The sequence below is a fragment of the Mustelus asterias genome, chromosome 3, assembly GCF_964213995.1.
Source record: "Mustelus asterias chromosome 3, sMusAst1.hap1.1, whole genome shotgun sequence".
Lineage (NCBI taxonomy): Eukaryota > Metazoa > Chordata > Chondrichthyes > Carcharhiniformes > Triakidae > Mustelus > Mustelus asterias.
In genome coordinates, this window is record NC_135803.1 from 157,095,173 (window position 1) to 157,117,969 (window position 22,797).

Here is a 22,797-nt window from a genome sequence, read left to right on the forward strand (position 1 = left end):
GTATCTAACCCCGTGCTGTACCTGTCCTGGGAGTGTTTGATGGGGGACAGTGTAGAGGGAGCTTTACTCTGTATCTAACCCCGTGCTGTACCTGTCCTGGGAATGTTTGATGGGGACAGTGTAGAGGGAACTTTACTCTGTATCTAACCCCGTGCTGTACCTGTCCTGGGAGTGTTTGATGGGGGACAGTGTAGAGGGAGCTTTACTCTGTATCTAATCATGCTGTACCTGTCCTGGGAGCATTTAATGGGGACAGTGTAGAGGGAGCTTTACTCTGTATCTAACCCTGTGCTGTACCTGTCCTGGGAGAGTTTGATGGGGACAGTGTAGAGGGAGCTTTATTCTGTATATAACCCTGCTTTGTACCTGTCCTGGGAGTGATGGTGGACAGTGTAGAGGGAGCTTTACTCTGTATCTAACCTCTCAACTTTAAAACATCAGTGTTTTCAGGATTAAACAAAATTGTATAGAAGCAACATCTCATAAATATTACTCAGCTCTCCTTGCTCAGTCATACTTGAATGTTGTTTCTGATATTTCAGTTCAGCTCCTGAAGCTGTTTTGAGAGATTTGAATGGAGAATCCAGTGACGGCGAAATCTTCATCCAGACGTGGTCGCCAGCCTTACTTACTGCCACAAGAGGCAAAAAGACGGCGCCTGGAACGCTACCGTTTGCGTAGGAGACGGATGGTTAATATTGACAGGGAAAGTGAAAATTGGCAGCAGCTGAAATCGGAATTGGGCTTTGAGAAAGATGTTTCTTTGGCTAAATTTCTATTGGATTATTACAGGTCATGTAACTGCACATGTTTTGTATCGTCTTCAGCGTGTTTCGGTTTAAACATTATGAAACTGTTCATGAAGCTAACTTCAGTCACTGAATAATGAAACACAGCAATTATTTATTTCAAAATGAGTTCATCTATTTTCTAATCCCTGTAGATCCCATAGTGTCCCCATGAAGTTCCATTCAGATCCTAAAGCAAAGGGGCAAGTTGCTCACTACAAAAGTTAGTAATTACAAATATATATATAATGATTGATTTGTGCTCTGTCCTACATACTGTTTAAACCCTCCCTGTGTTTAAACCCTCCCTGTGTTTAAACCCTCCCTGTGTTTAAACCCACCCTGTGTTTAAACCCACCCTGTGTTTAAACCCACCATGTGTTTAAACCCTCCCTGTGTTTAAACCCTCCCTGTGTTTAAACCCACCCTGTGTTTAAACCCACCCTGTGTTTAAACCCTCCCTGTGTTTAAACCCACCCTGTGTTTAAACCCATCCTCTTTTAATTCATTCACTTGCAAGGTCTGCTTTTTTTTCTATCCTGTATTGGTCTTGAGAAGGTGGTGGTGAGCTGACTCTTTAAGACAGTCAAGAGTCAGCCACGTTGCTGAGGATCTTTCTTTTATTACATGGGATGTGAGCTTTGCTAGAAAGACCAACATTTGTTGCACATTCCAAATGGCTCTTGACAAAGTAGTTGTGAGCTGCCTTCCTGAACCTCTGTGTTCATGTGATATAGGTATAGCTGCAGTGCTCTTTGGAAGGCAGTTACAGGACTTTGACCCAGTGACAGTGAAGGAACGGCAATCCAGTTCCAAGTCGAGATGGTTTGTTACTTTGAGGGGAACTTGCAGTTGCTGGTGTTCCCAGGTGTCTCCTATCCTTGTCCTTCTGTAGGTGGTAGAAGTCATGGATTTGGAGAATGAATTAATCTGTGGATACCTGAAAAAAGACTATGTAGAGGCATTAGTATCCAGATGTTAAAATTCAGTAGAGAAAGGAATACTGCCAGAGGGCTAGAAATGAGAAAATTCCTGTTTTCAGAAAGATAGAACCAGCTCAAAAACCTAGAAAGCAGTTTACTGTCGGGAAGACACTAGGATCTTTGCTAAAGATCAAATAACAAAACATCCAGAGAGCAAGAATGTAATCAGCATGGATTTAAAAAACAATTAATGTTTCACCAATGTTGTGATTCTTTAAAGAAACAATAAAAAGAGTAGACGGGGATAATGCAGTATATGTAGTGTACATGGGCTTTTGGAAGAGCCATAGAATCCCTACAGTGCAGAAGGAGGCCTTGAGAAGGCCTTTCAGAAGGTCCCAAATGGGAGAGTCATTGTGAAGGTAGTAAGTGTGGAATCAGGGAACCGCTAACAGAATGGAGAGGAAGGATGTGAAGGCATTAAAGGGGATGCAGAAAATATTCACCAGGATGGTTCCAGGGGCTGTCGTATGGATAGATCGGAAAACCTGGCACTCTTCCCTCAAGAGAAGGTTGAGAAAATCATAGAATCCATAGAATCCTACAGTGGAGAAGGAGGCCATTCGAAACACCATCCATAAAGGGACTGATGGAAGATGACGGCCAGTCCCTCTTGTTTGATTTGAGAGTAAGTCTTTTCAGTATCAGTCAGTCCTCGAGGCTTAGGCAATAGACCCTTCTGCGCCATCTTCTATCTTATGCAATAAAATCACTCTGATTCCATATGGAGATGTGTCACAGGTAAGGATGATCTTTTTTGAGGGATCAAAATGAACTAAGAGACTGGATGACTGAAATGCCAGTTTAACTTGTTCAAAGGTTTCTTTCTGATCTTGTCTCCAGTCCCACCTCTGGTATTTCTTGAGCAGTGTGTATAGTGATGTCAACACTTTGGAAAGGTTAGGAATAAATCTCCATACTAGTTCACTATTCCTAAAAAAAGATTTCAATTCTGATATATTTCTGAGGGCCAGTGCTTCCTGAATCACTTTTATCTCCTCCTCCATAGGGTGCGGCCCTTTTGCGTCCACTTTGAACCCTCAGTACATTACTTCATGAGCCTGAAATGTATATTCCTCCCTTCTTAGTCTCACTCTGGCCTTCTGAAATCTCTTTAAAACTTCTTTGCGATTTGCCAGATGGTCCTCTTCAGATGCTCTTGTATTCAGTACATCGTCTAGATAGACAGTCACCTTTGGTGAGTTCTGTTGTAAGCTTTCCACTTTCCACTGGAAAATTGTGTATGCTAATGAGACTCGGAAGGGAGCTGAGTATACTGGTATCAGCCTTTGTAGGTATTTATTGTAACAAATTCTCTAGATGCCTCATCTAACTCTAATTGTTGGTACGCATGGTTCATGTCAGGGACATGTCCTCCACTACGCCTCCTGAAGTTGATGACTACTTCCTTCGTTTTGTTGACATTGAGGGAGCGAATATTGTCATTGCACCAGTTCACCAGATTCTCTATCTCTTTCCTGGACTCCGTCTCATTGTTTGAGATCCAACACATTACAGTGGTGTCACCAGCAAACTCGAAAATTGAGTTGGAGAGGAATTTGGCCACACGGTCATATGTGTGTAAGGAATATATTAAGGGGTTACATTGATATATAACACTGATTGGACAACATTATGAGAACTATGTGCAGTTCTGATCTACACACTACAAGAAGGAGATTGAATATTGGAGAAAGTGTAGAAAAAATACATCGGTGTTCCAAAAATTAGTGGTTTGAACAGGATGGGGGTTTTTTGCCATGGAAAAAAGCAGACTGGGAGAGAATCTGATGGAGTTTCCAATAAGAGAGACTGAGCAATTAGCTTATTGGAGGCAGCAGGGACCGACTGCCCTATAGAGATGGTAGACATTGATGAAGAATGTGGAACACTAGAGACTGTGAGTATTGTCAAGGACAGTAGGCACTGAGGGTACCAGAAGGAACAATAGGTCCATCTAGCTGCTGGAAATCTGAATTAAGAGCCAAAAACAGTGGAAACACTAAGCAAGATGTCATCGACCTGAAATATTGGGCTGGATCCTCCGGCCGTGTGCATCCCAAGACCGGAAATTCCCGTCCGAGCTCCACAGATCTTTAACTGCTCCGCTGAATTTTCTCTTTGTCCGCTACAATTCCCACGGCGGGCGATACAGGAGAATTTCAGCCATTAATTCCATTTCCATAGATTCTGCCTGATCTGCTGATATTCTGCTCCATTATTCTGATTAGAGTGGATGCTATGAGTACTGTGGAGGACAGAAAACCCCGTATGTTGAATGACTTGTAATAAATTATCCACACAGCAATAGGCACTGTTTCATTGAATGGATTGTTTATATGGATATGCAGGAAGTATATGAGTGTTTTATCTTTCTAGGGAAATATGAAAGCAGTGACACATCATCTACATCCTCCTCAGAAACTCAAAGTGAACAGTGTACTCCGTCTTCACTGATGATAACATTTCCTCAGATAACTGCTCCACAATTACTGCCAACTGTTGGGTATGTTTCAAATGTTTTAGTCGAAGTAGGGAAGGAGGTAGAAGAGGGGGAGGGGTAGCATTATTGGTCAGAGATTGTATCACAGTGTCAGAGAAGAGGTTTGATGAGGACTTATCTGTTGAGGTAGTATGGGCGGAGATTAGAAATAGGAGAGGAGAGGTCACCCTGTTGGGAGTCTTTTATAGACCTCCTAAAAGTTCTAGAGAGGTTGAGGAAAGGATTGCGGAGTCAATCCTGCTTAGGAGTGAAAGTAATAGGGCAATTGTTATGGGGGATTTTAACTTGACTAATATTGACTGGAATTGTTATAGCTCTAGCTCGTTAGAGGGGTCAGTTTTTGTTCAAAGCGTGCAGGAAGGTTTTTTGACTCAGTATGTAGACAGGCCAACTAGAGGTGAGGCTATATTGGATCTGGTGCTGGGAAATGAGCCAGACCAGGTGCTAGACTTGGAAGTTGGTGTGCATTTTGGTGATAGTGACCACAATTCGGTTACGTTCACCTTAGTGATGGAAAGGGATAGGCATGAACCTCGGGCCAGTGGTTTTAGCTGGGGGAAGGGTAATTATGAGGCTATTAGGAGAGAATTAGGAAACATAGGTTGGACTAGGAGTTTACAGGGACTGGGAACGTCCGACATGTGGAGTTTTTTCAAGGAGCAGCTACTGCGAGTCTGTGATAGGTATGTCCCTGTCAGGCAAGGAGGAATTGGTAGGGCTAGGGAACCGTGGTGCACCAAAAAAGTTTCTTTGTTGGTTAAAAAGAAAAAGGAGGCTTATGTTCGGATGAGACGTGAGCACTCGGGTAGTGCACTAGAAAGCTTTAGATTGGCTAAGAGGGAGTTGAAGAGCGAGCTTAGAAGGGCTAAAAGGGGACATGAGAAGACTTTGGCGGATAGGGTTAAAGAGAATCCTAAGGCGTTCTATAGGTATGTCAAGAACAGAAGGTTGGTTAGGGCAAGTTTAGGGCCAGTTATAGATGGCAGAGGGAAGTTATGTGTGGAACCGGAGGAGATTGGTGAAGCATTGAACCAATATTTCTCTTCGGTGTTCACGCAAGGGGACATGAATATAGCTGAGGAGGACACTGGGTTGCAGGGGAGTAGAATAGACAGTATTACAGTTGATAAGGAGGATGTGCAGGATATTCTGGAGGGTCTGAAAATAGATAAATCCCCTGGTCCGGATGGGATTTATCCAAGGATTCTCTGGGAGGCAAGAGAAGTGATTGCAGAGCCTCTGGCTCTGATCTTCAGGTCGTCGTTGGCCTCTGGTATAGTACCAGAAGATTGGAGGTTAGCGAATGTTGTCCCATTGTTTAAGAAGGGGAACAGAGACTTCCCCGGGAATTATAGACCGGTGAGTCTCACTTCTGTTGTCGGCAAGATGTTGGAAAAAATTATAAGGGATAGGATTTATAGTTATTTGGAGAGTAATGAATTGATAGGTGATAGTCAGCATGGTTTTGTGGCAGGTAGGTCGTGCCTTACTAACCTTATTGAGTTTTTTGAGAAAGTGACCAAGGAGGTGGATGGGGGCAAGGCAGTGGACGTGGTATATATGGATTTTAGTAAGGCGTTTGATAAGGTTCACCATGGTAGGCTTCTGCAGAAAATGCAGATGTATGGGATTGGGGGTGATCTAGGAAATTGGATCAGGAATTGGCTAGCGGATAGGAAACAGAGGGTGGTGGTTGATAGTAAATATTCATCATGGAGTGCGGTTACAAGTGGTGTACCTCAGGGATCTGTTTTGGGGCCACTGCTGTTTGTAATATTTATTAATGATCTGGATGAGGGTATAGTTGGGTGGATTAGCAAATTTGCTGATGACACCAAAGTCGGTGGTGTGGTAGACAGTGAGGAAGGGTGTCGTAGTTTGCAGGAAGACTTAGACAGGTTGCAAAGTTGGGCCGAGAGGTGGCGGATGGAGTTTAATGCGGAGAAGTGTGAGGTAATTCACTTTGGTAGGAATAACAGATGTGTTGAGTATAGGGCTAACGGGAGGACTTTGAATAGTGTGGAGGAGCAGAGGGATCTAGGTGTATGTGTGCATAGATCCCTGAAAGTTGGGAATCAAGTAGATAAGGTTGTTAAGAAGGCATATGGTGTCTTGGCGTTTATTGGTAGGGGGATTGAATTTAGGAGTCGTAGCGTTATGTTGCAACTGTACACAACTCTGGTGCGGCCGCACTTGGAGTACTGTGTGCAGTTCTGGTCCCCACATTACAGGAAGGATGTGGAGGCTTTGGAGAGGGTGCAGAGGAGGTTTACCAGGATGTTGCCTGGTATGGAGGGGAGATCCTATGAGGAGAGGCTGAGGGATTTGGGATTGTTTTCGCTGGAAAGGCGGCGGCTAAGAGGGGATCTTATTGAAACATATAAGATGATTAGAGGTTTAGATAGGGTGGATAGTGATAGCCTTTTTCCTCTGATGGAGAAATCCAGCACGAGGGGGCATGGCTTTAAATTGAGGGGGGGTAGTTATAGAACCGATGTCAGGGGTAGGTTCTTTACCCAGAGGGTGGTGAGGGATTGGAATGCCCTGCCAGCATCAGTTGTAAATGCGCCTAGTTTGGGGGCGTTTAAGAGATCCGTAGATAGGTTCATGGACGAAAAGAAATTGGTTTAGGTTGGAGGGTCACAGTTTTTATTTTTGTTTTTTTTTTAACTGGTCGGTGCAACATCGTGGGCCGAAGGGCCTGTTCTGCGCTGTAATGTTCTATGTTCTATGTTCTATGTAAGTCACATTGGTTGTTAATATTGTGAACATAGGGGAGAATGTACACAATGCTGGCAAGAACGTTATTTTTATGTTAGTTTGTGGGATATGAGCATTACTGGCTCGGCCAGTATTTATTCCCCATCCCTAATTGCCCTTAAGAAGGTGCTGGTGAGATGCTACAGTCCCTGTGTTGTAGATACACCCACAATGCTGTTAGGGAGGGAGTTCCAGGTTTTTGACCCAGCAACAGTGAAGGAATCACAATATATTTCCAAGTCAAGGTGAGAGTGGCTTTGAGGGAAACTTGCAAGTATCGGTGTTCCCATGAGTGTGTCGTCCTTCTTAGTGGTAAAGGTTATGGATTTGAGAAGATGTGGAAGGAGGCTTGGTGAGTTGCTGCAGTGCATCTTGTAGATGGTACACACTGCTGCCCTGTGAGTCGATGGTTGAGGGAGTGAATGTATCTTGTAAATGGGTTGCCAATCTGATGGGATACTTTGTTCTGGATGGTGTCGAGCTTCTTGAGTGTTGTTGGAGCTGCACCCATCCAGGCAAGTGGGGAGTAGTCCATCAAATTCCTGACTAGCACCTAGCAGATTGTGGACAGGCTTTGGGAATCAGGAAGTCAGTTACTCTCCGCAGAATTCCCAGCCTCTGACCTGGTCTGGCAACCACAATATTGATATGGCTGGTTGTAATGTACTAATTAGGTTGTGGGCTTCCTTGGATGGCTGCAGTATACATCTTTTTGACTGGAGCCTGTCTCCCTCCTGCCTCTGGCTTTGGTAGCTCAGAAATAACCCGTAGCTTCTTCCTGCCGCTCATACCAACTGCTGATTATAGAGATCATCGAATCCTGCAGTGCAGAAGGAGGCCATTCGGCCTATCGAGTCTGCACCGACCACAATCCCACCTAGGCTCTATCCCCATAACCCCATGCATTTACTCTAGCTAGTCCCCATGATACAAAGGGGCAATTTAGCATGGTCAATCCACCTATCCCGCGCATCTTTGGACTGTGGGAGAAAACCGGAGCACCGGAGGAAACCCACGCAGACACGGGGAGAACGTGCAAACTCCACACAGACGGTTACCCGAGGCCGGAATCGAACCCAGGTCCCTGGCGCTGAGAGGCAGCAGGGCTAACCACTGTGCCACCGTGCTGTTCTTCTCCTTTGCCTCTCTTCCTCTTGTGCCAAACGCTTGGATATGGCAAGTCTATTAAATATTAGCAGAGCTGCTCTTGCCCTTTGTTTCCAGGTGTGAGAACTTTGCACCTTGCTGTGCCAGTCCCTTGACCAGGCCAGGTTTATTGACAGGCAGATAAAAGCAAAATACTGTGGATGCTGGAATCTGAAACAAAAACAGAAAATGACCCTTCATCAGAGCGCTGACGAAGGGTTATCCAGACTCGAAACGTTGGTCCTGTTCTCTCCCCATAGATGCTGTCAGATCTGCTGAGATTTTCCAGCATTTTCAGTTTTAGTTATTGACAGGCAGAATTTGGAATAGTCATGTGACTCCTTTCATTTTTAATTGGAGTTTAAATATACAGCCCAAAACATAATCTTATAAATCTCATAATTGTTACTGTGGACAGGGAATCCAAAGTTGAAAACTACTTTTGTTCTGATCACTCGATTGCACAAGGGTTGTCAGTGACATTGACAGGGCAATGCCTTTGTTTGAGAAGGTTTAGTGACTGGACAATATAGTAATTGTTGGAGCATGTGTTTTTCTGGATGAAGGCTAATTTGTATTTGTTAGGGACTAGATCAGAAACTCTAAGGTATATTATAAAGTTAGCGCAGACCCCAATTTTTTAAAATTTTGGCTTTAGTGCGAGCATAAGGTGTTTCACTCCAGGTGTGGTTCTATTGATCTATTAGGAAGTTTTTATTAAAACAAACTTTATTTAACAACACAGTTAAAATATAACAAAAATAATTAGCATAACTTTTACCAATTTAAATACTTAAACATGACAAGTATAATTCTGAACAGCTAACTCTCTCTATAGTTTCAATTCAAGCAATATATAAAACATATAGGCTCACGTAGATACTAAGTTTCCAGCCTTTTAACCCCTTTGGACAGAGATACTGAAAGACACCCGTCTTTTGACTCCCATACAGCAGCCTCCAGAAAAAGACCTATCATCAAACAGCAGAGCTTCCAGGAAAGAGACCTATTTTCTGGCAGGTCCCAGCCTCCAATCTCCAGAGAGAGGAAGAGTGATACAGAGAGCTACTTCTCTCTAAAGGTCCCAGGCAGCAACTAAGCTTGTTTCTCTCTGACCCTAGCCCCGCCGAATCACATGCTTTTTCCTGTCAATCAACCTAATCAAACCCCACTCTGAAAAGCTCCAGGGGAAAATACTAAAATAACCGGACTGCATTAGTCTAGATTAAAACAAACACTTTAGCAATTAGGATCAATTATGCTTCTGCAGTAACAACATGGGCTGCTGGTTATAGACAAAGCACCACCAGGTGAATAGAACAGACTGCTTAAAAAAATCCTGCACAGGGAACATGACACAAAAACATTTCCTGAAGGCACAGTATCATCACAGTATCATGAGGATGAAGCCAGTGATTAATTTCATTGATAAGATTTGCTTTCCAGTATGAATGGGTGACACCAAGAAGGGATGAGAATTTTAAAATTGTGACGTTGCCAAACCAGGAGCAATATAAGGCAGTGAACACAGGTGATAGACAAACAGAAAAGTTAAAGTTTATTTATTTGTCACAAGTAAGGCTGACATTAACACTGCAATGAAGTTACTGTGCAATTGGTGTGAGTTCGCAGATCGCATGTTACTGCTAGAGTCATACATTAAATTGATGGGTTTGAGGTTCCTTGCATATCTTCAGTGTACTACAAGATATATTTGTTATTCCAGTTCATCCATTGCTTACAATGACATGGATACGGATCACAACAAAGAGAGTTTGGAGTTTATGGAAGATTCTGTAGATGTGACTGAACATCTGCTGCCAGAAAAGTAGGTATATTTATCCACAGTATTTTTTGTTTTAATCATCCATGGAATATAAGCATTACTGGAAGCCTCCAATTTATTACCCATCCCTATTCCAAGCTCAGAGGAACATGCAATCCATGTCGGTTAACATCTGCAGAAAACACTGGAAATATCCAGCAGGCTGGAGATAAGAGTAACGTTTCAGGTCAAAGGTCGTTTCTCCAACTGCTACAAAAACAATGGTTAGAAATTCATTTGTGGGATGTGGGTGTTGCTGGCGAGACGAGGTTTATTGTCCATCCCTAAATAAACAACTTGCTAAGCAACAAATAACAAAATGTCGAAGCAATATATTGATCATTCAAAAAATGAGTAATTAATAAAGTTGGCCACAGGAGTGAGTTTTACCCAAAAGTAGCAGCTATAAAATAACATGAAGGGTCTGTATATTCTGGGAAAGGAAACTTCCAAAGGGACGTAAAAACTATCGGTTTAAAGAACAAAGAGGGGAAACATATTTAAACCGAGATTGAAGGCTGTATAGGTAAGTGTGGTCAGCTGATCCTGACAAGCATGTGTGCTGAAACTGAGCTGTGAAGAAAGCAGTCTGCAGCCACTCTGAGAGAAGTCACGTGTTGTGTCTGCAATGTTCTGATACAAGCCATGGTTTCCCAGTCGTGAATGAGAGAAGGTGGAGCCTGTGAAATACTTCCCCTGTTGCAACAGTGGATGTCCGTGGCAGTTTTACTGGAAATTTTACAGAGAAAATCTGGGAGAATTGTTGCTTAAAAGGGGTGTTAGGCCCTGAGTTTAATAAAGCAGATATCATTTGGGAAATGTTTGTAGAAGAACAAAGGACAAAGAAAAGTACAGCATAGGAACAGGCCCTTCGGCCTTCAAGCCTGCACTGACCATGCTGTCCGACTGAACTAAAGCCCCCTACCCTTCCGGGGCCCATATCCCTCTATTCTCCTACAACCAGAACTCCTGTGAACTGTCTAAATGTAATCCTGAGTGTCAAAGTTTTCTTTTTTATTTTTAAATAAATGTTTAAATTTAATATTTGAAATCTCTGAGTGGTTTAAAACTTGTGGTCCAGATTTCTGTACAGACATCTTCTCATAATAAAATACAAATTGCAAATGGTTGTGATAGCTTGTCCAAGTTTCCCTTTGGGATTTGGGCAGCCTGACAATTACCATTTGCCATATCATAACATGAGCATAAGTGAGTGAGCATCCTGGGACAGTGTGTGATCCAGACACACAACTCACTCCTGTGGCCATCTTTATTAATTATTCATTTTTAAAAATGATCAATGTATTGCTTTGACTTTACATACACTCACATTTTCTCTCTCACACACACTCACTTTCACACACTCATTCACTCTCTCACACACTTAATCACAAACACTCACTTTCTCTCACATACACTCATTCACTCTCACACATATACTCATTCTGTATTATGAAAACTGGCTGAATGGGTTAGACAGCAAGGTATGGTGGTCTGGATTGTACATCAGACAACTCATCGATAGATATATTCCTGGCTCCCACCCTCAGAAACTAATCAGCTTATCAAGGTCAGAGAAATCAGTGGAAAATAAGAAGTTTTGTTTTCTTTAACATAAACTCAAACCAGCCGCCCACCCATTGATACTATCCACACTTCCCGCTGCCTCGGGAAAGCAGCCAGCATAATTAAGGACTCCACGCACCCCGGACATTCTCTCTTCCACCTTCTTCTGTCGGGAAAAAGATACAAAAGTCTGAGGTCACGTATTAACCGACTCAAGAACAGCTTCTCTGCTCCGACTTTTGAATGGACCTACCTTGCAATAAGTTGATCTTTCTCCACACCCTAGCTATGACTGTAACACTACATTCTGCACTCTCTCCTTCTCTATGAACGGTATGCTTTGTCTGTATGGTGCGCAAGAAACAATACTTTTAACTGTATACTAATACATGTGACAATAATAAATCAAATCAAATAAACTTTTGGCACCTTGAAGCTATTACAGACTTGTGCTGGAGGCAAGACTTTGATATGTATTGCTGAAAGAAGCTCTGAGTTAGCTAGGTTTCACTCTACCCATATGCTACCAGACCTCCTGACTATTGCCAGCATTTCCTATTTTTGATTGGAAAAAAGAGACTTTGGCCAGCATTTTCCAGCCCTTCGTGCCAGCAGATTCTCCGGTCCCGCTGCAATGAATGGAGATTTGGCTGAGCACCACATCTCAGTCCCCGTTTGCAGCGGCGGTGGGACATGAATGGCTAGAGAATTCCGACCATGCTGTTGCAACTTTTTGTCTTGCACTGGTTAGGAAAGATACACAGAACACTGATTGTAAAGGAAACAACATTATTTACTACAAGAAGCGAGTGCTGATGGTTAGCAAGTTGACCCTAATTGGTAGATGTGTTGCCATGGACAATGCATCAGGGAGCAGTTAACTGCAAAGCTCTTGTTTATATTCAAATCTCAGGTAAACTGGGCACTGAGGGTGACCAAAGTCTCCATTTTAAAGGGCAGGATGTAGCCCATTGTCATGATGATAGAGAGAAATCCCAAATTCCATATGGATATGTTGGACTTTTATATAAGACGTGTGTTTTTTTAAAAATGGACATACAAGCCAAGATAATTGAGGAGGTTTCAGTGTGGGTGATACAAAAAGTAAGACAGTGGTATGTCACACCCTTTCTTCGGCAGATATTCCAAAGGAAGAAGCCATGCAAAAGTGAACTACCATCTCCTGTGGAGATAATGGGAGCTGAGTATCATTTCAGCAGGAAATATATCCTGTAAGCTATACCCCAGACTTGCTTTATGGGTTTCCGCTTCCCAGGAATACACACGGAGCTGGGATAAAAAGCCAGCTGCAAGATTTGGAGTGTGGGTGAGTCAGAGTGTTTGACACAGAAATGAGAAAAGATAGCAACAGTCACACCTGCTCTGACAGGTAAAAAATAAAACTCTTGCTCTATCTCTGATTGCTGAAGCAAGCCAATTTAGCAAAACCACAGCTGAAAAGGAAGCAGGATAACTCCGTTTCGCTAAACTACAGAACCCTGGCATCTCAAAGCCAACTATTCAACTGCTGAAGTCAGCACACCTGGGATAAAGAACCTTAATCGGACACAGCGTTTCACTGTCAACTCCTCACAGACAAGTAAAAGACTGATTCGTATATCTTGCTTAAAAATTATTTTGGACTCACTTCTCATTTCTAATCTGTGAATGTACGTGCATTTCTTTTATTATTTTCCTTGTATCTAGTATCCAATAAACTTACTCTTTCTCAACTCAAGAAAGCCTGGTTAAATTGTCTCCTCATAAAACATGAATATATTGGGACTGGGAATAGGTTTCCACAAGGGAAGGGATCCCTTTTGAAGTAATCTTGTTGCGACCAAGAAAGGGGGTTGAACAAAGTCCATCCTTCCTCTGCCAGGGGCATGCCAGCTTGATTCTGACATTGGGCGCGTCAACACTATCCTATAGGATAATGGCTGCCACAATCAGATCCTGCTCACTGTATATCGCACAAACTCATGAATCGGCCTAAGGCCCTCACTTTCAACCTTGGAAAGCACCCAGCCTGCCTCAGATTACCCTTAAGGGTCAGGAGTCTGACAATTTACAGTACCAGGTAAAGCTAACTGTTCCATGCTGCTACTATGCAATAGCAACACAAGTGAAACTTTACACTAACAGGATGCTGCCATCAAGCCAAGAGGACGTGCTGCCTATCACACAAATGAATAAGATAGTATGAATTTCAGTGCTGGTGTGATGTCGGGTATGTATGTCCCAATGGCGTATCATCACATCAAACTACGTGCCCCTTTGACTGTTTGCAACAAGCAAAGAACTGACTGTTCTCAACCTCCCTGTGCTTACAAAATTCAAAACAGCGGTGTGATTCTGTGATTGGACAGCATTTGCTAAGCAATGCTGAATGTGCTAAGAATTACGGTGACATCTAATTTAAGATTATCAGCCAGGCTCGCAGTGTGGCTCACGTACGCTTGTGAAAAGCCACATATATTCACACACAAAGGCCCCTGTCCTTTGCAGACAGAAAGAAATATCCACATCTTTTTCAACTGAACTAAAGCTTGGAGACAGCCATTCCCTGGTTCATTCCCCATGGCAACGTCTTGATCAGAGTGGACTTGCCTAGTTTGAATCCAAAGAGAGGCTTGGCAGTTATCTGTTCCCTGGTGCATTCTCAATGGCAACACCTATATCAATCAGAGACCACTTGCCAACCAATCAGCTCCCACTTCTCATGCAATATACATTGTTGTTCCCTTTACAGTTGGTACTTTTCAAATCTGTCCTGATGAGTATACAATGAAAAGCTTTGACACAGTGGGTGGAATTTTGATACTGCATTGGCCATCAGCGAGCATGGCAATGTGGGCGCAAAGTTCTGCGAGAATCAGGAAACATGATTCTCATTGGTTGGATCGCATTTCCCAATTTCATCCCCCCCCCCCCCCACCCCCACTCCCCGCCTCACTGGTGACATAACAAGGTTCCTGTCCAGGAAGATCAAGAACCTCATTTAAATAATCTTATTAACGTCCCTCCGAAGGGACTTCCCCGTCCTCCCCCTCTCTCCCCCCTCCCCCCCATCTCTTCCCCATCCCCCATTTACTGAATGTTCCTCCACAGGCCGGCAGCAGCTGTTTAAAAACAAGAACCTGGTGTTCTCACCTCCGAAGGGGAGAGCAAACGTGAGTGCTCAGGTCACCATTACCCTCCAGGGTGTCCATTGTAGAGGGGGCGCCAGAGAGGATGTGGGGGACCCAGAGAAGTGTCACTTTGCGATGGGGGAGGGAGGGGGATTGTGCCTCCTGTCTCTTCTGGACAACATAGGACCTTGCTGAGGGCTTCCTTGGTGAAGCGTGGTGCAGTCTTTCTGGCAGTCATTCCCCCCAGATGGATTTGGAACATGTACAGGGTGTGGTGACCCACTGTAATTACATGTGTATGCCTGGACACACCCGTATCGTGATTGATAGTGCATTAATTTTATTCGCAAAGAAAAAAACCAGAATGGAGCAACTTCTAAAGCCCGATACATTAAACCTGGATCCGCAAGCTGTGGGAGCCGCCAACAGCTTCAATCACTGGCTGAAGTGCTTTGAAGCCTTCCTCGGAGCCTCCACTACCGTCCAATCCGATTCAGATAAGCTGCAACCCACAGTTCCTAGACTGCCCACCGTGCACCACTTGCAGCCTTTCAACCCTCCAAGTCACCCCTCCATTGCTATTTGAACACCTCAACCCCGAGTGTAAGCACATTGCCATTAAGAGTAGACGTTACAGTGCGGGGGACAGGACCTTCATTAGGTCCGAGGTCCAGTGGCTCCTGAAGGAAGGGATCATTGAGGCTAGCACCAGCCCCTGGAGAGCGCAGGTGGTAGTGGTCAAAACTGGGGAGAAACACCGGATGGTCATCGATTACAGTCAGACCATCAACCGGTACACGCAGCTGGATGCGTATCCCCTTCCGCGCATATCCGACATGGTCAATCGGATTGCGCAATACCGGGTGTTCTCCACGATTGGCCTCAAATCGGCCAACCACCAGCTCCCCATCCGCCCGGAGGACCGCAAATATACGGCTTTCGAGGCGGATGGCCGCCTCTACCACTTTCTTAGGGTTCCCTTCGGCATCACCAATGGGGTCTCGGCCTTCCAGCGTGAAATGGACCGAATGGTGGACCAGAACGGGCTGCGGGCCACCTTCCCGTACCTGGATAACGTCACCATCGGCGGCCATGATCAGCAGGACCACGACGCAAACCTCAATAAATTCCTTCGCACGGCCGCTCTCCTAAATCTGACCTACAATAAGTAGAAGTGTGGCTTCCGTACTCACCGCCTCGCCATCCTGGGGTATGTAGTGGAGAACGGGGTCATCGGCCCCGATCCTGACCGCATGCACCCCCTCATGGAACTTCCCCTTCCCACCAATCTTAAAGCACTGAGGAGATGCCTGGGCTTCTTTTCATACTACGCCCAGTGGGTCCCTAATTACGCGGATAAGGCCCGTCCACTTATCAAATCCACCCTTTTTCCCCTGTCGGGAGAGGCCCGCTTGGCCTTCGACCGCATCAAAGCGGACATCGCGAAGGCCACGATGCACGCTGTGGATGAGTCAATCCCCTTCCAGGTGGAGAGCGATGCGTCTGACTTCGCCCTGGCCGCCACCCTTAACCAGGCGGGCAGACCCGTAGCCTTCTTCTCACGAACCCTCCAAGGCTCGGAAATTCAACACTCCTCTGTCGAGAAGGAGGCTCAGGCCATCGTCGAAGCAGTGCGACACTGGCGCCACTACCTAGCTGGCCGACGATTCACCTTGCTCACGGGCCAACGTTTGGTGGCTTTTATGTTCAACAACGCGGAGAGGGGCAAGATTAAGAACGATAAGATCCTGAGGTGGAGGATTGAGCTCTCCACCTACAATTATGATATCTTATACCGGCCCGGGAAGCTCAACGAGCCTCCGGGCGCTCTGTCTCGCGGAACATGTGCCAGCGCACAGGTGAACCAACTACAGGCTCTCCACAATGACCTCTGTCACCCGGGGGTCACCAGGCTCTACCACTTTATTAAGGCCCGTAACTTGCCCTATTCTGTTGAGGACGTCCGGTCTATAACCAGACACTGCCCAATCTGCGCAGAGTGTAAGCCGCACTTCTATCGGCCGGACCGGGCACAGCTCATAAAAACCACCCGCCCCTTTGAACGCCTCAGTGTCGATTTCAAAGGGCTCCTTCCTTCTTCTGACCGCAACATCTATTTCCTCAACGTTATAGATGAGTACTCCCGATTCCCTTTTGCCATTCCCTGCTCGGACATGACCTCAACCACGGTTGTCAAGGCCCTACATGGCCTGTCCGGTTACCCTAACTACATCCACAGCGACCGGGGATCCTCATTCATGAGTGATGAGCTGCGTCAGTACCTGCTCTCTAAGGGCATAGCCTTGAGTAGGACTACCAGCTACAACCCCAGGGGTAACGGGCAGGTAGAGAGGGAGAACGCGACAGTCTGGAAGGCCGTTTTACTAGCGCTACGGTCTAAAGGCCTTCCAGTCTCCCACTGGCAAGAAGTCCTCCCCGATGCACTGCATTCAATTAGGTCCCTCCTGTGCACGGCCACCAACGCCTCCCCCCATGAACGGATGTTTGCTTTCCCTAGGAAGTCCACCTCGGGAATCGCACTACCATCGTGGCTGGCGTACCCAGGCCCCGTTCTGCTCCGGAGGCATGTACGACCCCATAAGTCGGATCCCCTGGTCGAAAAGGTCCAGCTCCTCCACGCCAACCCCCAATATGCCTATGTGGCATACCACGATGGGCGGGAGGACACGGTCTCTATCCGGGACCTGGCGCCTGCAGGTGCCCCGGAGCCCACTATGACCCCACATCCCTAGACCCCTCTGTTCAGGTAGCACCAGGTCCGCTTACATCTTTGCCCCTTGTATGCAGCTCGCCTGAGCCCCCGGAGTCACCGCACAGGACCTGACCAGAAGGGACGAGGGCGGACTCGAGTGGTTCCACCCTGCCATCGGAAGCAACATCTCAACCGGTACTACGGCGCTCACAGCGACTAGTCAAGCCGCCCGAGGCTGAACCTGTGAGGGGACGACGCCTTACTTCAGTTTCGTGACTCTTGTGTATATATATATATCTTCATGCCTCTGTATATATTGTTCCAACCACCCCCGCCGGACTCTTTTTTAAAGAGGGGGTGAATGTGGTGACCCACTGTAATTACATGTGTATGCCCGGACACACTCATGCTGCACCTGACCTGAGACTCCTCCCTTTCCACCTGATACTCCTCCCTTTCCACCTGAGCGAGGTATAAAGGTGATGGTTCCTCCTCCTCGCCTCAGTCTGGGCCAGGTCAGCTACAAGGGTGTGCTCCAGTTCTTTGTGAATAAAAGCCTGTTATTTCACTCACTCGCTGGAGTCCTCGTGATTGATAGTGCATCACAGGGGCGTGCTGGGGAGGGGTTTAAATGGTGAGCCCCACTGATTGTAGCCATTAGGTTGAGGTGGGGCGAGTGAGTCAGAGGCAGGCTGCCAAAGACACAAAATACATGGAAGAAAATGTTTGGTTCAAGAGGGTGAATAGTTGGCGACCTTTCCTGCTGACTGCATCGATGGGATTCTCTCTGGTTTACCTGATGGGACCGACACTTTGAAAAAATATTGGAAAATTCTGCCCCTGTCCCTTTCAGCAGTACTCAAGTTCTGCGTTACCAAACCATTTTAGTGGAACGCTCTGTAATGCCTTAAGTCACAGCTAAGATGATGCATTTGCCAATGACACAAAATCTAATTGCTGAGGTCAGAGTTCAGCTGCTGTGGAGAGCTTAAAGCTACAACTCTTAAGTTTCCTTTCAAATGTAAATCGGTGAATTGCACAGAATGTACATCACAGAAACAAGCCCAGTTAATCAATGTTGGTGTTTATACTTCGAAGAGGCTTCTCCCCACCTCCCTTCATCAAATTTGATCCACATATCCTTCTAATTCTTTGTCTGGCATGTGTTTACCTAGCTCTCCCTTAGAGGTATCTATAACTTCGATCACTCCAGCTGGTAGTTAGTATCACTGGGTGAAGTTGCTCCTGAATTGTTTGTTGAATTTATTCATGGTATTTTGTATTTTTAGCTCCTGATTCTGGTCTTCCCATAAGGAAAAACATATTTATGTCTAACTTATCAGACCCTTTCCTAATCATTCAGAGGCCCTGATTTTGCAGGCGAGACTCGCAGAACGGCATTCTCTGCTGGCCTCGGGCGCGATCTTACAAGCTTCGGGCGGACGTGCCGGTAAAATTCCAGCCAGAGTTACAGACATTATGGATCCTGTGTCTGCGTTGTTTCTGCTCTTTATAAGTGTGTCACAGAAGTTTGGGTGATGTCGAAATTGTGCCAGACTTACAGTTATTAAAACATTAATACAATGTATTGTTACACTAAGCAGACAATGATCTCTCTTTATATGTAATTGGCATATGAATTACCAATGTAAATATAATTTCTGATTTCTAAACAGCTTCATAAATACTAAGCTAAGGGACTGCACAGTGGAAGAGGAAGTCTTGAGCATCGTTAATGACGAAACAGTATCTGGAGAAGAAGAATCTATCCCAGTTTCACTTGCTTCAGCACAAGACAAGAGCATATGTGGCATGAGGACTGGCATCATCTTTGATACATGTCTTATGTCGCTAGCCAAGAAAGCATTTACAAAATGTGAGTGTCTCGACTGCAATGGCAAAATAGATTTGGAACTGCATGTGGTGGCGACAGCAATGAAAGTCGTAATCCATTGTCACCACGGACACAAGTCTGTCTGGTGGTCTCAGCCACTGCTTGATGGAGACCCTGCCGGCAACTTTCTGCTGGTATCAAGCATAGTTTTATCAGGGAATAATTATCGGAAAATTGCACTGATGTTGAAATTCCTGAATATGCTTCCAGTCAGTCATCAATCATTTCTCAAGATTCAGAAGTCATATGTCCAGCCGTCAGTGACAAACTACTGGAGGAAGATGCAGGAGAGACACTTTCTGGGACTCACACGTCCCATTGTGGTGTTGGGGGACCAATGCAACAACAGCCATGTCCTTTCAGAGAAATACCTCACCTGCACAATGATGGACAATTCCACTCACAAGATCCTTGATGTTCAAGTCATCGATGCCAGAGAAGGAACCAGGAAGCTGAGAAATTTGGAAATCTCTGGGTTTCAACGTGCCTTCCAGTGCTTGATGCAGAATAATCTTGATGTTTCTGAGGTAGTTACAGATGCAGATCCCCAGCTCCTGATGATAATGAGTAAGTGTTCATGATTTTCAGAACGAATAAAGAATGAACAATCTGTTTCAGCTGGTCCAAAAAGCTAAACCTCCCCACCAAGGTTACCCCTGAATTTCTCCGGTTTCTCTCGGCTCTCCTCCACGCGTGCTCACTTTTAGCTCACTTGTCAAAAGAATCACTTTCCACACTCTCAACCTCATTCTCACTAAACTGTCGACCACCCAACTTTCTTCTCCCCATGTTAATTGACATTGTAAATGATTCTCCTGCCTCAGGTATTCAAGAAGAATAGGAAGCTAGGTAAATCTGGAGGGGTAACATTGTCCATCAAAGGTGTTATTGATGCAATAGTTGGAGACAATCTCCTTCCAGGAGTTCAGGATGTAGAATCAGTTTGGGTGGAGATGAGGAATAGCAGGGGAAAGAAGACACTAGTGGGAGCGGTCTGCAGCCCCCCTAACATTAACCACAATGTAGGACAAGAAAAAATATTAGGTGCTAGTGACAAAGAAATGACAATAATCTTGGGTGACTTTAATCTACATATTAACTGGAAAAATCAGATTGGCAGCCGTAATTGGATGAGGGTTGCTTTCGAGATAGCTTTCGAGATAGTTTCTTAGAACAACACGTTCTGGAATGAACCAGACAGCAGGTTATATCAGACTTGGTATTGTGTAATGTGACAGGATTAATTAATGACACAGAGTAAAGGAACTGAGTCATTTGTGTCTTTTTAAACAATGGCACAAATGTTGTTCCTTTGTTTAAAAAGGACTGCAGGGAAAAGCCTGGGAACTACAGGCCAGTGAGCCTCACATCTGCGGTGGGTAAGTTGTTGGAAGGTATTTTGAGAGACAGGATCTACAGGCATTTAGAGACGCAAGGACTGATTAGGGACAGTCAGCATGGCTTTGTGAGTGGAAAATCGTGTCTCACAAATTTAATTGAGTTTTTTGAAGGGGTAACCAAGAAGGTAGATGAGGACAGTGCTGTTGATGTTGTCTACATGGACTTTAGCAAGGCCTTTGACAAGGTACCGCATAGTAGGTTGTTGCATAAGGTTAAATCTCACGGGATCCAGGGTGAGGTATCTAAATGGATACAAAATTGGCTTCTTGACAGAAGCCAGAGGGTGGTTGTAGAGGGTTGTTTTTCAAACTGGAGGCCTGTGACCAGCGGTGTGCCTCAGAGATCAGTTCTGGGCCCACTGTTATTTGTCATTTATATTAATGATTTGGATGAGAATATAGGAGGCATGGTTAGTAAGTTTGCAGATGACACTAAGATTGATGGCATAGTGGACAGTGAAGAAAGTTATCTCCAATTGCGACAATTGATGAATTGGGCCAGTGGGCTGACGAATGGCAGATGGAGTTTAATTTAGACAAATGCGAGGTGATGCATTTTGGTAGATTGAACCAGGGCAGAACTTACTCAGTTAATGGTAGGGCGTTGGGGAGAGTTACAGAACAAAGAGATCTAGGGATACATGTTCATAGCTCCTTGAAAGTGGAGTCACAGGTGGACAGACTGGTGAAGAAGGCATTCAGCATGCTTGGTTTCATTGGTCAGAACATTGAATACAGGAGTTGTACAAGACATTGGTAAGGCCACACTTGGAATACTGTGTGCAATTCTGGTCACCCTATTATAGAAAGCATATTATTAAACTAGAAAGAGTGCAGAAAAGATTTACTAGGATGCTACCGGGACTTGATGGATTGAGTTATAATAGACTGGATAGACTGGGACTTTTTTCTCTGGAGCGTAGGAGGCTGAGGGATGATCTTATAGAGGTCTATAAAATAATGAGGGGCATAGATCAGCTAGATCGTCAATATATTTTCCCAAAGGTAGGGGAGTCTAAAACTAGAGGGCATAGGTTTAAGGTGAGAGGGGAGAGATACAAAAGTGTCCAGAGGGGCAATTCTTTCACACAGAGGGTGGTGAGTGTCTGGAACAAGCTGCCAGAGGCAGTAGAGGTAGTAGTAGAGGCGGGTACAATTTTGTCTTTTAAAAAGCATTGAGACAATTACATGGGTACGATGGGTATAGAGGGATATGGGCCAAATGCGGGCAATTGGGATTAGCTTAGGGGTTTGTAGCGATCCAGTCCAGTCAGTCCTATTTCCCTGCTCTATCCAAATAGCCCTATTGGAGAGGTGAACTTGCACCACACCTTTTATGCTGCTAACTATGAGGTTTGGCCTGAAGCTGTCTGGGTGGGGAAAATGGTTAAGGCTCACAACTCCTTTATGAATAGTTTATTTTCAGATCAATAAACCAACAAACAACAGTACCCTGTCCCTCTTAAATTAGTAAGAAGTTTAACAACACCAGGTTAAAGTCCAACAGGTTTATTTGGTAGCAAAAGCCACTGTCTGTATGGATCTTAAATTAGATCAGATCTTACAAATGTTGTTTACAATTGATAACTTGCAAATGTCAGTGTCTTGCTCCCTTTTAAGTTAAGTCAGTGCCATACTCACAAACACCGTTCCCATAATGTCAAGGTGCATCCCCCTGATGGGGAAAGCTAGGACAAATACATCGAGAGCACCCGAGGAGAGGAGGGAGATAGTGGTGATGATGAAGGGGAAGAGGTCAGAGTGTGTCAGATGTCAGTTATGAAATACAGTGGAGAATCAGGCTAAATATAGAACAACCAGAGGGGCAGTGACAGACAAATAAAAAAAGCAAGGAGGGAGTGTGAAAAGAGACTGATAGCTAATATAAACGGAAATCCTCTTCTATAATCATGTAGACAGTAAAAGAACAAAGAACAACGAACAAAGAACAATACAGCACAGGAACAGGCCCTTCGGCCCCCCAAGCCCGCGCCGCTCCCTGGTCCAAACTAGACCATTCTTTTGTATCCCTCCATTCCCACTCCGTTCATGTGGCTGTCTAGATAAGTCTTAAACGTTCCCAGTGTG

General features: G+C 44.9%; 1 protein-coding gene across 2 annotated transcripts in view; it reads left to right on the forward strand.

Moving 5' to 3' along the window:
- LOC144491754 (uncharacterized) overlaps window positions 1–22,797 on the forward strand; it is a 43,414-nt gene that overhangs the window by 7,527 nt on the left and 13,090 nt on the right. For both annotated transcript variants that reach the window (XM_078210005.1, XM_078210008.1), the window contains exons 2-6: window positions 543–792; window positions 944–1,011; window positions 4,151–4,277; window positions 9,907–10,008; window positions 19,092–19,876. In XM_078210005.1, coding sequence (XP_078066131.1) covers window positions 575–792; window positions 944–1,011; window positions 4,151–4,277; window positions 9,907–10,008; window positions 19,092–19,876 — 1,300 coding nt within the window. In that variant the 5' untranslated portion in view covers window positions 543–574. The remainder of the gene's footprint in view (window positions 1–542; window positions 793–943; window positions 1,012–4,150; window positions 4,278–9,906; window positions 10,009–19,091; window positions 19,877–22,797) is intronic.